The sequence below is a fragment of the Camponotus vicinus genome, unplaced genomic scaffold (genome assembly GCF_025532165.1).
Source record: "Camponotus vicinus isolate PSW18456_S1 unplaced genomic scaffold, iyCamVici1.0 SCAF_13, whole genome shotgun sequence".
In the NCBI taxonomy this organism is placed as follows: domain Eukaryota; kingdom Metazoa; phylum Arthropoda; class Insecta; order Hymenoptera; family Formicidae; genus Camponotus; species Camponotus vicinus.
Window position 1 is genome coordinate 11,729,180 of NW_028141949.1, and position 17,078 is coordinate 11,746,257.

Here is a 17,078-nt window from a genome sequence, read left to right on the forward strand (position 1 = left end):
CATTTTAAAACTGTAATTTAATATTTACTATCTTTAATATTTGATATATTTAATAAACATTTAAATTCAAAATATTTTTTCATCTGATTTCTTAATTTGATTTAAATATACAAATTTTAAAATATTTTTAAACTTTAGTTTTATTTTTAACACAAAACACGCACAATATAAACATAATACACAACAAACACATACATATAAAATAAAATAAGTAAATGGTAACTGTATTCAGAAAAATTATGTAGTTATTAGAAAACAATAACAAATAATGCTTTCACAATTAATAATAATATTACAGTTCACAATTATTAATAATATAACAGTTTCAAAGTACGTTTATTCTGGAGGATTGCATATAGTACAAAGAAACATATACTACATCTAAGTACGTGGATATGCGCGGTTGAAAAAATGATGACTATGCTTGCGTCACTTTCGTAACCCATACACTTTTTTCCGTTAATGTTATGTGAAAACAACATGTGTTTAATTTCTTTTGGCGTTAAATCGATCGCTTAATCGACAGCTGCCCCTCGACAAAATAATATTAAATTACAGATGTTCCGTTTTATAGTCATACTTTGTGTTCTTTCGTGTTCCATTTGGTACAATTATGGTTCATTTTACGAAAATTAACTTATATTTTATGGAGCGTAATAATTTATACTAGAAAAGAGGACTTTGGGAATATTTAATCAACCAATTGAATGGTGGGGATAAACAAATGTCCATCGACTTCATCCTTGTCAAATGTGTTCTAGTGCTAGCAGAGAGATGATCAGTATTGAAGATCGGTATTTTAATCTTAACCGAATTTTACTGTTGACTATTGGTTTATGGCCTTATCAGAAGTCAACGTTTACTCGATTTCAATCAATCTGTTTTTTTAGCATTGAAGCAATCCTTATTGTATCTCAAGTATGTATTAAAATATTTTAATTATAATATGCATTATATGAATTCTAAAATCCAATTTTGTGTATGTGTGTGTGTGTGTGTGTTTGCGTGCATACGTGAGCTACTTTTTTTCTATCTGTCAAAATTTCTTAATCAATTTATTTAAAAAAGATATCAATTGAAATATAAGCAATCGAATATCGGAGATACTTCTGAAACTCCGAAGAAGCGCAATTAAATAATATAAAGTATTATTCTTTATTTATATATTCATAAATATATTTAGCTTTTATCTTATTCAAAATTTATAATCTATAAAATAAAGATATTTAATAATATTTATAAATGTTTATTAATATAATCTAATAAAACGTGTATATGAGTGGTAATATGTAAAGATTTCTGCTAATAAAAAATCGGTCGAAAATTATGATTATTTATAAGAATATATTTCATCCTAAGTATATTATTTAATATATTATATATATCTAAATATAATATATTCTAATGTTGTAAGTATATTATCTCATCGTCTTTATGATAATTTCTTACTTTTACGTTCAACTTGCATTGAATGTTTTATTATAAAAAAATAAAATTGTATATTTATAATGTATTATATCTCAGACTACATATAATAATATAAATATACAAATATATTTATTAATACCATGTTGTAATAATATAAATATAATTATATCACTAATACAATATATTTGTCTCTCTCTTACAAAAAATTATTTATTTAAAAAATTATTATATACAGGGTGAGCCATTTTAATTAACGCACGCAATTATTTCGGAAACAAAGCATTTTAGAGAAAAATGTTTCAGACAAAAGTTTTATGGTTTCGAGGGGGCCATAAGATGGTATTATTGGTTTGACACTGAAGAGTCATTTGAAGGTCACGTGAAGGTCACTTCAATTTTTTTAAACGGAACACCCTATATATTTTTGCAGACTCTTGTAGCTTATCTCGAGAGCTTTCCAAAACACTATAATTAAGTACCTTTTCGTTAAGTACTTTTTGAGTTATGAGGCTTGAAATAATTTCTTAATTTTACATAAACCGTAAAATATCTTGTAAAATATTCATTTTTCGATTATCTTAATACTTTTACGTACAAAATAATGAGAGGAATCAATTGGTCTAAAGAAAACACATAGTTGTTTTGAAGAAAAAATATGTAATTTGCAATTAACAATTCCATATTTTTTCTTAAAAACAGCTATGTGTTTTCTTTACACCAATTGATTCCTCTCATTATTTTGTACGTAAAAGTATTAAGATAATCGAAAAATGAATATTTTACAAAATATTTTACGGTTTATGTAAAATTAAGAAATTATTTCAAGCCTCATAACTCAAAAAGTACTTAACAAAAAGGTACTTAATTATAGTGTTTTGGAAAGCTCTCGAGATAAGCTACAAGAGTGTGCAAAAATATATAGGGTGTTCCATTTAAAAAAATTGAAGTGACCTTCATGTGACCTTCAAATGACTCTTCAGTGTCAAACCAATGATACCATCTTATGGCCCCCTCGAAACCATAAAACTTTTGTCCAAAACATTTTTCTCTAAAATGCTTTGTTTCCGAAATAATTGCGTGCGTTAATTAAAATGGCTCACCCTGTATAATTAATTTATTATATTGCCATGAGATAAGTTAACTATAACAACATAGAATTTATAATTTATTAATCAAAAATAAAGATACTTGTTATATAAATTATTTTGAAGAAAATTATTATTTACAGCTTATAATATTTCTAACTTCAAAGTTTACTATTGACATTATTATTAAGATTCTATCTCCCGCATTTGCTTGCATTAGTTTCACACTGACATACAATTCGTTTTACATTAATGACGAAACAGTAAGTCAAATATTTATTATATCGTAATGTAGGTTCATATAATAAATAAACATTTATTTTAAAACTTCGTAGTAGTCTTTATTATACTTTACAAAAAGATAAATAGAATAAAAGCTTGTTACAAATAATATAGATAATATATTTAATGAAACAACTCCAGCTTATCTATGATGATATAAAGGACAACAATGAATTCATGATCATTGAAAAATATGGAAACAATGCGAAATATTATACGATTATTTTAATAAGTGAGAAAATGTCTCTTTAATTACGTTTCATAGTTCATTTTTCAATTTCATTAATGAGCCAAGTTTATTACAAAAGCCTTTACATAAAATAAAAAATATTTTGAATCATGTAAAGTGTTATATAGCGCTTAAGTTAAAGCTAAATTAGCGCACGAGTTTTTATTGCGTTATTATATATAGTTATATAATATTAACATATTACTTGTTTATATTATTATTTAGTGTCTTTCTTTTTCACCGTATCCGTTCATATATCTGTTTCAATCTGGTCGGATTTTTTCGACGTTATTTTATCAACAGACAAGTTTCAACAGCATCATATGCAGATTACGACTAATTTTGTAAAACAAGAACAATATTCCCGGCTATATTTACGGCAACTGCATATAAATGTTGCTATCTACGTAGGAATTGCTGCAGTAATAGCAACCGGGACAATGCTCATTACATATTTTCAACATTTTTGCGGAATGTTTAGAATTGCTAGGTAAAGTATTAATACAAAATTAATTAAAATATTAAGGTTAAAAATAATTATATTTTGTTTTTGTGCAATTTTGAAATAGCTATTTATATTGGATTATCGAAATAATCTATCAAATATGCGGAAAGATGAATTAATTATCTCATTAAATAAATGAATCACACTTTATATACAAGATATTCAAAATCTATGAAATTGTTATTAAAATTACTTGGATTGTTTAATCAACTTAATTGTTCTCTTGAAACGTTAGGAAAATAATGATTTTCAAGGATGAAAATATTGATATATGTTTAACAGGATATAAGTAAATAATATTATCTTAATTCTGCTATTAAAATGATTGAAAATTTGAAATAAACTGTATTCCGTATTTGAAACTACACATTATTTCAAACACAATTAAATAGTTACATTAATAATAATTTCTTTTAAATTCCATAAAGTTTTAATAGAAAATGACTCTGAAATACGAAAAACATCACAAAAACTTATATAAATATTATTAAAGATATTAAAATACGATTTATTTTATAAAGCGCTTCAAATTGTATGAAGCATTACTTAAACAAGAGTATAACAATATATAATATCCTTAATAATCTAAAAAATATACAAATGCTGATTTACTTATATTAGACTTTATATAATATTATGAACGTTGCAGTCTTTGACTACATATTATATGAATTAAGATTAAAATCATTCTATCTCAAAGCTAATTTTGTAAATTTATTCATAGTTACCGTATCCAGAACGCAATGCAGAATTATATATCGCAAGATATTAATTTACAAAAAGAGAGTTTGATTCACAAGGATATAATTTATGCTATAGATATTCATCGTAAGGCTATGAAGTTGGTATCTATTCCAGAATATATGTATATACAGTATGCGTAATAATATATTTTTTATTTTTAAAGATTTTCGAATTATTTAACATCTAAATTGGAGACATCAGTCTTGTTATTAATAATATTCGGTGTGATCACTTTGAGTTTCAATATTTTTCAAGTAAGTTTTATGTTTTTATCAAAATGTGTTTATCAAAATAAATTAAACAAATTTTACATTAGACACATGACGTTGCGCGCGTATCATTTGCCTTTAAAGTATTAAATATAATATAAATAAAATAAAAAACACAATTAATTTAAAAAAACTGTTAACCATCCCGGTGATGGTACAAATATAAGCACAACAAATCGAGATAACCAATCAGCATCACGAAGAAAGAGGCAACAATGTCAATAATATGCCTTTTTTTAAAGACGGATTTTGTAATATGTTGTCTTATACTACATGTACTTAATCTTCTTGCCGATATTTTTATTCTAGCGATACGTAATATAACATTCTAATAATATAATTAATATAATTCTATAATAATAAAAAGAAGGCTATTTTAGACCAAGCAGAGCGCAGGTGGTAATGCGTGAAAAAAAATTTTTTTTTTCCAATAATTCTTTATAAATTCAATAATTTTTACAAACGTTTCGGTTCCTTTCGGACCCTCCTCAGTGTGACACAATAATATTCATATCAGATATAAAAGAGATACAAAAATAAATAAATGAAGATTACTGTACAGGTCGAAGGATAAATTTGTAAAAATAAACACAATCAAACAAAAGAAATAACGTTAAGAATTTAAAATAAAAGCAGGATAAAACGCAAAAACCGCGGCGCAATACAATATCCATTGCTTTCAAAAACGCTACAATGTTACCTAACAATCCTCACCGTCCCACGCAACTTACAACCGTCCGCCTTTAAAAATCATTGATGTCATTGTTCCCATGAAAACGTTGGCCACCAAACTCACACTCAAACACACCCCATCGAAATTTATCCAACCTGACGTTTTTCCCAAAGAACACACGTTAGAGAAAAGGATCCCATGCAGTCAATGCTCAAGCGACATGGCAAACCATTGGTAAAGAAATCTGTAAAGTGGGGGGTGGATGATAATTTTATTAAAAAGACACAATCAAGAAATTGAAACTGAGAGTTGAAAATGGAATTAAGCCATGAAAATATTATAATTTCGAGTAAATTAATTTATAGAAAACTAACAACGGAAAACGGAAAAGGAATTACCTTGCAGAAAAGTTGGAAGATAAATCACAAATTGCGTTGTACAGAATTGATTTTCAAATGCATTATGATAGACTACGTTTACACGACTCGATTTACGCCGAAGTTCTAATTGATGTTATAACTACTGACGTTAGATGCCGTATAAACGCTCTTTTACGATGAAGATATTACATCGATGTAGTAACTCAAAGTCGTTTGGCGAAAAGGCTTAGCGTTATTACATCGACGTAAAAAGGACGTGTAAACGGCCGCAGTGTAACGATGACAATAATACCAACCGATAAATTAAACATCTTAACTCTCTCTTGTTTGCAAATTTAGTATCACTTCATTGGTATCATTTCTTGGACTCACTTCACTCGAAAGTTATTAAGTTATTATAGCTTGGTGGGGATAGGATAAGCTTGAACGTATAAACACAACTCACTTTAAATAGGAGTTATAACATCAGCGTTATTAAATCGATGTTAGAAGCCGTGTAAACGTAGTCATAGACTCCAAGATAACAACCGACTGTTAGGAGACACAGAAATATAACAAAAACGGGGAGAGCCACAGGAGCGTAACTTTAAAGGGAGTTAAACCTTGATACCGAAAGGGGTGCTTCGACGTACACTTCCTTAAAATGGGATAGGCATAATTGCTAAGGAGCTCTGTATCCTCCTGTCTATTTAACCCTTTCACTTGCTGTATATGAACCATCTCCGAAACCATCCTCCTCTTAAACATCGGCTCTTTATCCAAGACTCGTACGTTCTCCCAATCAAATTCATGTCCTTCTAATCGATGCTCAGAAATTGCAGTTAACGACGAAGAAGGTCTATTTATGTTAAGGCTCCTTAATTCTCGTCATGAGTTGCCTACTGGTTTGCCCCACATATGACGCATCACATTCCTTGCAATTAATTTTGTAAACTACGTTACTGCAATTGTAAATAGGTATGGGATCCTTGTGTTTTTTAATGATTTTATTTAATTTATTTGGGATCACGTACGCCATTGATTTATTTGCCGATCTTGCCACAGGAGAGAACCTGTCCGTAATATTTCTTATATAAGGCATTGTAAAAAAAGAAGACGGACAAGAACCCGTTAGTGATGGATTCTTTGACCCATTGGAATGTATGAGAAATTTTAATCTGTAACGGATATTCAAGAAGATAAAATCCAACGGGTAATCATTGTTAAGAAGTAATTCAATGATTCTTCTAAGATTTTTTTGTAAAAATGTGGGATGGGACAGCCTAAAAACCCTGTCCAACAACCCAAAAACAATACCTCTTTTATGGCTCATGGGATACTGTGACAAGAAATTCATAAATCTGCCCGAGAAAGTCGGCTTTGTGTACCAATCAAACTCCAAGATTCCCTCATTCACCTCAATTGAAACATCAAGAAAATTGACGTGATTGTTTCTGCTAGTTTCAATAGTGAACTGCAACCTATGGTGAAAAAAGTTAAAGATGTCTAATATATTTGTATGGAAAGATGGAGGAGCTACAAGCAGAATATCATCCACATATCTAACATAGAAAGGAATCGAGATCGGTATTCTAGAGATGGCTCTCTCCTCAATATCTTGGAGCACTATGTCTGCCAAAATAGGGGATAGTGGGGAACCCATTGGTGTGCCAAAAGTCTGCCTGTAAATCTTCCCATTAAATTTAAAAAAATTTAAAAAAATTCGAATTGAGCACAAGACGTACGCCAGCAATAAATTCCGTATAAGGAATGTCAGTAGTTTGGCTAATGAAATGCTATCTCTTCCCGATGCCCCCAATGGCCAGTTCCAAAGGAACATTGGTAAACAGCGAGACCACATCTAATGAAAAAATATTATGCTGTGTGTCTAAATGCCCCTGTAATTTTTTGACTAATTCAAAACTGTTCTCGATGTGACTCTTAGCCTTTGGAATGCCATTGTGTATGATGTCATGTAAAAACGAAGCGAATGCATACAAGGGGCTATTTACCGATGAAACAATGACACGTAATGGGACATCTTTTTTATGGATCTTAGGCAAACCATACGCATGGGGAAGGATCCCGTCGCTAAGAAATAAAGATTTCTTTTTTGCAGGAGAAATGTAATTCCGCTTTAACCATCTCGACAACAAAGAACGCAAATCAGTTGTGATCTTTTTCACAGGATCTTTATTAACTATTAAATACGTATCATTATCATTCAGAATATCCTCCATTTTACTCAAATAATCATTCTTATTTAAGACAACTGTCACACTTCCTTTATCGGCTTTGGTGATAACCAAATCCGGATGTAATTTTAAAAAGTTTTTCGTATGTTTCAATGCCTTGACAATTGTAGATTCAATGTGCGAAGTAGAAGGAGAAGAAGATAAAAATTTCTCAAAAATAAGAAGAGAATGGTTTCTAATATCATTAGCAACAACCGGATCTACTTTTAAAAAATATTTTTTTCCATGTGTTTGATCATCTCATACACATGCTGATTTTTGTTCGTGGTTATAGGTAGACCGAAATTCTCACTCAATTGTAACAGCCCCTGTATTATATCAGGGACTTTTATCGAAAACAAGTTCAAAAACCATTCCCTCTTAGGAGGGTTCGCAACGGAAGGATTACAAGGTTGGGAAAAGGAAGAAGGATTCAAAAAGATGGGGTAGGATGAATGTCCAGGCAATTCGGAAATAGGACACAGGGAATAAACGGGAGGTTTTGCAGGAACACTTAGAATGGGAAGACATTGATCTTAATTTACTGGTGTAACTAATATTATGTGTGTTTGAGTGTGAGTTTGGTGGCCAACGTTTTCGTGGGAACAATGACATCAATGATTTTTAAAGGCGGACGGTTGTAAGTTGCGCGGGACGGTGAGGATTGTTAGGTAATATCGTAGCGTTTTTGGAAGCAATGGATATTGTATTGCGTAGCGATTTTTGCGTTTTATTCTGCTTTATTTTAAATTCTTAACGTTATTTCTTTTGTTTGACTGTGTTTATTTTTACAATTTTATCCTTCGACCTGTACAGTAATCTTCATTTATTTATTTTTGTATTTCTTTTATATCTGATATGAATATTATTGTGTCACACTGAGGAGGGTCTGAAAGGGACCGAAACGTTTGTAAGAATTATTGAATTTATAAAGAATTATTGAAAAAAAAAAAATAATTTTGTCACGCATTACCACCTGCGCTCTGCTTGGTCTAAAATAGTCTTCTTTTTTATTATTATTGATTTATCATTTGGACCATTTATAAAATTTGTAATTTGTAATTTAAAATGTTTTTGATCATTTGTTAATATAATTCTATCTAATATAAATCTTTAAATGCAGTTTATCATAGTTTTGGTAATATTTTCGGCTATAAGAAAATTTAGTTAACAATTATTAATTTTTAAATAATAATTCGCAATATCATTGCTATAAATAACATAAAAATTTATAAATTTATTTATAGTGAGATTTGTATGAATATTAAGATTTCGTTTTACTTATTTTAACTTGTAATCGATTTATTTCTTAAAAATCATAAATATAGTTAAAAATCTAGTACTATTATATACAGGGTGTCCCATTTTAAATGATCCACTCAAATATCTCAGAAACAATGCGTTAAATCGAAAAATATTTCAAACATAAGTTGTATGGTTGAAGGCGGACATAAGATGGTACTATTGGATTTGACCTTGGGTGGCGTTGTCAATTTGCAATTAACAATTACATATTTTTTCTCAAAAACAACTATATTTTTTCTTTAGACGAATTGATTTCTCACATTATTTTGTGCATAAAAGTATTAAGGTAAGATAATCAAAAAATGAATATTTTACTAGATATTTTATGGTTTATGTAAAATTAAGAAATTATATTAAATCTCATAATTCAAAAAGTACTTAATGAAAAAATACTTCAGTGTTCAAAATACTTATAGTGTTTTGAAAAGCTCTCGAGGTAAGCTACGAGAGTATATAATAAAAAATAGGGGGTTCTATTTAAAAAAATCAAAGTAACCTTGCCCTGACCTTGACAACATCACCCAAGGTCAAATCAATGGTACCCTCTTATGTCCCCCTTCAAGCCATACAACTAATGTCTGAAACATTTTTCGATTTAATGCAGTGTTTCTAAGATATTTGAGTGGATCCTTTAAAATGGGACACCCTGTATATTTAATAAGTTTTATAATGTTTCGAAATTTAATCTTATAAATATATCTGTATATTTATAAGATTAATAAAAAAGAATATTATGAAAGTAAAATCTGCATAAATACAATATGTAATGCGATGGAAATAAAATATACATATAAGTCGACTAAAGATGATTAATAAATAGATTATTAATTGATAAAAAACGAATTTAATAATGATTTAATATTTAATTATGATTTAAAATATAATAGATTATTTAATTACTATTAAAAAGTGTTTTTAACTCTTTTATAATCTTTTTATAAACTTACACATTATAACATTGAAATTCGTAATGTGTATATTAGGTATTCCAGGTTGCATCATCAGTATATAACTTCGAACAATTTTTATTACCTATTTACATTGTAGTTGTTTGTATATTATACATGTTTTTGTCTAACTTTGTCGGACAAGAAATTATAGATCATAATAATGACGTATATGCCGCAGCGTAAGAAATATCTTCAGATTACATAATTTTATCATTTTTTTATATATGTATATAAATGTTAATAAAAAAAATGTAAATTCAAAAAGTGCACAAAATGAATATATATCTCATTAGATCTTTCCACTTTTCTTAAAGTTTTATTGATTCATTATATTTTCACATATAATAGATATAATGTCTGCTGGTATACAGCTCCTCTACATATACAAAAGCTAATACTATTTCTGTTGCAAAGAGGTAACAAAGCTTTTGGTCTAAGCATCGGTGGATTGTTTACAGCATCTTTAGAATGCTTTGCCACGGTACGAAACATTTCATATGTATCATAATATGTCACGTATTAAGTAATATATCACAGAAAGAAATAAATGCATATTTTCTTACAGCTGATAAAGACATCTGTATCTTACTTTACTGTTATGTATTCAGTCCAATAATAACAACAAAAAATATATATAATTAATATCCAGTGGTGTAAAAAATAATATACTTTATGGTCAAACAAATAGAATATAACAAATAAGAATTTACAAATTTAATATCAACAAAATGAAAATTTATAATAGCAATATTTTCATAAATGAAAAAATTAATTAATTTAATGATTAGTCGTATTTGAAATCCTCACTAATTCACGTTTATGAAATATGTATTAAGAGAAAGTACATTAGAGTAACTCTCTTCCTCACTCACATCAACAATTTTAAAAATTAAACGCAATATGATCTTTTATATTTTGTTAATAATTTCACAGATCAAGAAAAATTTTCTGAGAGACAATATTATTTTAAGCTTTTTTAAATTTATAATTTATTTTTTTTAATATTAAAATGTATATATACCTATATCGTACGGTCCGGAAAAGCGCGATCACAATATATACAGGGTGTTAGAAAAGTCTGGAAACGGTCAAATATCTCGAAAACGATCAACTATAATGAAAAATATATAAGGAACAAAGTTGTAGGACTAAATAAAATGTATCTAATGATGATAAGAATTTGACCTTGGATGAAGTACTCAAGGTCATATGAAGGTTAAGTTGATTTTTTAAATGGAACTCCCAATTTTTATCCCGAATAATACGTTTTACAGAAAAATGTTCCAGACAAAAGTTGTATGGTTTCGAGGGGGCCATAAGATGGTATCATCGGTTTGACCTTGAAGAGTCATTTGAAGGTCACGTGAAGGTCACTTCAATTTTTTTAAATGGAACACCCTATATATTTTTGCACATTCCTGTAGCTCATCTCGAGAGCTTTCCAAAACACTATAATTAAATTAGTTTTCATTAAGTACTTTCCGAGTTGTGAGGCTTGAAATAATTTCTAAAACACATAATTGTTTCGAAAAAAAAATGTAATTGTTAATTGCAAATTACATTTTTTCTTTCGAAACAATTGTTTTCTTTACACCAATTGATTCCTCTCATTATTTTGTACATAAAATTATTAAGGTAAGATAATCGAAAAATGAATATTTTACAAGATATTTTACGGTTTATGTAAAATTAAGAAATTATTTCAAGCCTCATAACTCGGAAAGTACTTAATGAAAAATACTTTGTCATAAGTGTTTTGGAAAGCTCTCGAGATGACCTACAAGAATGTGCAAAAATATATAGGGTGTTCCATTTAAAAGAATTGAAGTGACCTTCACGTGACCTTCAAATGACTCTTCAAGGTCAAACCAATGATACCATCTTATGGCCCCCTCGAAACCATACAACTTTTGTCTGAAACATTTTTCTGTAAAACGTATTATTCGGGAGATATTTGAGGTCGTTATTTAAAATGGCACACCCTGTATATACAGAGTGTCTGAGGAAATGCACTCTCCCTTGCGTAGGGGCCTCGCTAATCTTTTCCGTATCTATCATTTTTAGTATAATGTAGACTCATCAAACATTTAGTAAGGCGAAGATTTATGCAATAAAATTCAAAAAAATAAAATATGCAATAAAAATCTAAAATTTAATCTATTATTTTTAGTACAAGATTCAAATTTCGAGCGCGCAGTTCCTTATTATAATTTCGGTTGATGAATAAAAATATAACAATTTCAAATGTTGACTGATAAATTATTTATTCGAAAATAAAATATTAATGAAAATTGTGCAAAATAAACTTAAAATTATCTTGTTTTAGCTTCCATCTGCTTTATTGGGATAAGTTTTCAGTGGATACAATTCCGTAATCGCACAGAAAAAACTATTCAAACGTTCGTCATATTTATGAGCGCGTTTGAAGAGAAATTTTGCTAAATAGCCCACTAAGTGAGAAGAGCGTGTCCCATATCGTGGAATATTAACTCTTCTCTCCAAACGCGTTCAATATGTTGAGTATGAGCTCCTGCATATAAAATAAATAAAAGTATATTAATATTATTAATTTGTAACGCTATATATATTTAAATGTGTACTTAAATGTGTATTTAAATGTGTACTTACCGATATCTTGGTCGACAAAATTCATGGAATAATTTACTTTCAGATGTTGGAAACCTTCGCTGATTAAGTAGTCATATGATTTCCAACAATTTGACATGATTGTGCCAGGTAGGATCCATTCTTTTATTATATTTAAAAGAGTTGGTTCTATGCAATTTGGAATTGGCACAAGAAAAACTTTATTTGCGCTCATATCCATCGAAAATCCAATTCCCTTTAACAATTCAATTATATTTTCTTTTGCCGATTTTTGCTTCGTCTATCTCGATAGTATTGGGTCCTCCAAATTTAGTTGAACTTTTTTTGGCCCAGGATATGCAAACCTATATAAGATTTATTATATTTTATAAATTTTACTAATATATGTAACATATCAATATATTAATATTCATTATACTTACTTCTCGACAAAAGGAAAACCAATCAACAACCAAATGTAGAAATCTAGAAATTTTTAACTCTATACATAAAAAATCTTGTCGAGGAAGTCTCAACATGATAAAATACCCACACGAAACAAAACCCTCTAATGGATGTCCACTAGACGTCTACCATGGAGATTCGAAACCTCCATTAGATGTCCATGAAACGTCCCGTAAACATCTACTAGACATCCACAGTTCCGCATTTCATACCTCCATTCGACATCTATTAAATGTATTCATAGATGTCATATGTACGTTATATGGAGTAATTATAAATATTGAATGAAGCGTTCATGGATGTCATATGTACGTTATATGGAGTAATTATAGATATTTTGTGGTGCTCTTATGGATGTCAGATATACGTTATATGGAGTAATTATAGATGTTTTGTCGAGCTTTCATGGATGTCATATGTACGTTATATGGAGTAACAAATAGATAATGAACGGATCATTTTCGTTTATTGGCCGGACATTTACTTGTCCGATTTATAAAATCGATTTAATATCTGAAGTTCCTCTATTGAAACTGTATCAGAAATTAGATCGAAGTAATACTTTTAATTTTATCTGTCGCCTTTTGCAAGCTTTATATAATTCTCATGATTAAAACTCAAGTACGAGAAAAATAGCGCACCATAGCGGTAAACGAACGAACTAGCGCGATTACTGATTTTACAGTGAAATTTTACTTCCACTGACTATAATTATTAGTGAGATATAAGATAAAGTAACAAAAAATAATATTTACCAATACTAGGAAAAATAATTAATAAAAATTATTTATGTTAAGAGAAATGTGTACACATCTATCATATATCCATAACCGACGTCTAATGGACATCCATGATAAATTTACAAACATCTACCGTGGAGATAATATGGATTTCTATTAGAGATCCATTGAACATCCACCGTGGAGATAGAGGTCACATGGAGGTATGGAGATTATATGGACCTCCAATGGATGTCATGTTCCGTGTGGATATGCAGTTATTCTACATATCGTTTCTAAACTTAATTTAGATTTATTAAACCAGGTATCAAGTTTTGCACTTGCTTTAAAATTACATTTTCTTTACATATTTTTTATGCACATTTTTTTTATAAAGTACCTTTTGGCAACAAAATAAAAGGTTACGTCTATTTATTTTTAACTTATTATTGCACTTTAGACAGTATATTTCATTATTTATGAGTTTATTTTCAATTAAATAATTTATTAATTTATCTCTATCGTGAGTTATTGCCAAAAACTCATGCAGCTGCATTTTAATGACTCGTAATCGTATGAGGTGTATACAATGAGATGTAGCATGTAATAAAACAAAAGACAATCATTTCAAAATATTACTTACCTATCAAACAGCTGTCACGTGATCTATTCAATTACACTCTTTTATCACATTTCTAATTTCGCGCACTTTTCGGCATTACGCATGTGCATATAACCACGAAACATGTGATCGCGTCGCTTTAATCAGTATGACAGATTTCCTAATCCTAAACAACTGTCAACTTTAGTGCTTTATAACTTTTTTCGTAAAGTGAGAGCGATAGTTTTAATTAACAGATTCGTGTTTTACGCACTAAAATAAGCTAAATTGTTAAATTTCAACGAAATCCGTGAGGACACCACTCTCCTTCACATTTACCTTATTGTTCAATGTAGTCTCCTTTTAGGCTTATATACTTCGTCCAACGCTGCTCCAGTTTGTTGATCCCTTCCGAATAATAGGATTGGTCCAACTCTGCAAAAGGCATTCATTTCCGCAATCACCTCCTCGTTTGAATAAAATCTCCTTCCCGCCAGCCATTTCTTCATACTGGGGAACAAGTAGTAGTCCGAGGAAGTCAAATGTGGAGAATAGGAGTGTTACGGAATGAGTTGGAACCTTAACTCCATCAATTTTGCGGCCAAATTCTCTTTCATCCATTTTTTGGAAATCATTCGATTTCCTCGATTCAAACGAACACCAAACACAAAGAAATAGACCAATCTGGCCACAGATCTTATAAATATGGACTGGCAATACAAGCAAAATTGTGTCTGTACTTCTTTCTCTAATAGTATCCGGAAATAAATTATGCGCATGCGTGACATATACTATACAATGGATGCATCCAGAAGCACAACCGCTCACTGAGCGGCTAAATAGCAATTGAGTGTGATTGATTTCTATCTTTGAATTCACCAATCACATTCGATTGCTACTTGAGCCGCTCAGTGAGCGGTTGTGTTTCTGGATGCACCCATTGGAAGCATTATGATGATGCATTATGGGTAGTGACCATAGCACAGAGCATTTTGAGGTTACTAAAAATTGTAATATTTAGAAATTTTTTTTATTATTTTTAATAATTTATTTAGAATGGTTCGAAAGTGCATTGTTTGTAATTTAAACGATTCTGCAAGAAGTAATGTTTCTTTTCATTCGTAAGTAGCAACAATTGTTCCTAATTGTTGAAGTTATAAAGCTACATGTCATAAGTACATTAATAATTTCAGATTTCCAACAAATGAAAAATATAAAAAACTATGGCTAGATGCGTGTAATGATATTTCGATGAAGGAAGCCCGCCTCGATTACTTTGACCTTGACATATGTTGTCAAGATCATCCTCCTGAGTGACATTCAAAAGGTTAGCCGTCGCTCATTGTTTATTAAAAAGTTATAAACAAAAGAAGTTTTATAAATAAAACATATTTTTCGAATACCATGTACACTCACCGGCAGGAATGATATCCCGGTATGTATGTGTGAACGGTCGACGTCATACGCACACACGCGAAGTGCGCACATACGTGAGCCAAGAATTATTATTCAATTTAATAGAATTAATGCCGACCTTTAGTGCACACTGTTAAGCCGCATTTCTTAAAGAAAGAAATGAAAAATATATCGATATCGATATTAAAGTACACGAGACACGTATAGAAACAGCGCGGTATACCACGCGGGACACCGCGCTGTTTCTATACGTGTCTCGTGCGCTCTAGTATTTGATATGCATACATTTTCTTTTCTTTCTTTAAGAAATGCGACTTAACCGTGTGCATTAAAGGCCGGCATTCATTCTATTAAATTAAATAATAATTAAATTATATAAAAAGATAAAATTTAATGAAGAATAAATTCTTGACTCACGTACGTGTGTGTATGACGTCGACCGTCAACACATACATACCGGGACACCTGCCGGTGCGTGTACATGTGCGCGAATATATACAGGGTGATTCTGAACAAACGTTTGTCTTTAAAATATCAAATTCTTGAATGAATTCTAAGACGATTTTTCCTCTTGCAAAATTTTGCCTGGAGCTTAGTTTTTAAACTATAAAGGAAAATAGTTAACTACTTACGGAACGAGTACAAGAGGTAGGCAGGGACGGCGCGATATAGGCGATTACGTAGGGCGCTCGCCGCGATCAGCTGATTGCTATAAGCGATGACTGTAACAATCAGTGTGTGTGTGAGAATATGTACGCGCACACACACATACACACACTGATTGTTACAGTCATCGCGTATAGCAATCAGCTGATCGCGGCGAGCGCCCCACGTAATCGCCTATATCGCGCCGTCCCTGCCTACCTCTTGTACTCGTTCCGTAAGTAGTTAACTATTTTCCTTCATAGTATAAAAACTAAGCTCCGGGCAAAATTTTGCAAGAGGAAAAATCGTCTTAGAATTCATTCAAGAATTTGATATTTTAAAGACAAACGTTTGTTCAGAATCACCCTATATATATACAGGGTGTTTCATTTTAATCCGACCAGTCGAATATCTCGAAAACCAAGCCCGGGAGAGAAAAATATTTCAGACAAAAGTTGTTTGGTTTCGAGGGGGCCATAAGATGGTGACAATGATTTGACCTTGAACAGTCATTTGAAGGTCACATAAAGATCACCTTAAATTTCTTAAATGGAATACCCTATATATTTTTGCACATTCTTGT

At 30.2% G+C, this 17,078-nt stretch overlaps 1 protein-coding gene across 1 annotated transcript; it reads left to right on the top strand.

Annotated features, from left to right (window-relative positions):
- The first annotated feature begins 774 nt into the window (after nucleotides 1-774).
- LOC145964193 (uncharacterized) lies at nucleotides 775-10,679 on the top strand. Its single transcript, XM_083086663.1, has 9 exons — nucleotides 775-918; nucleotides 2,657-2,776; nucleotides 2,910-3,027; nucleotides 3,250-3,514; nucleotides 4,254-4,370; nucleotides 4,437-4,527; nucleotides 10,097-10,242; nucleotides 10,412-10,544; nucleotides 10,629-10,679. Exons 1-9 carry the CDS (start codon nucleotides 775-777, stop codon nucleotides 10,677-10,679), a joined length of 1,185 nt encoding a protein of 394 aa, XP_082942789.1.
- The last annotated feature ends 6,399 nt before the right edge of the window (nucleotides 10,680-17,078 follow it).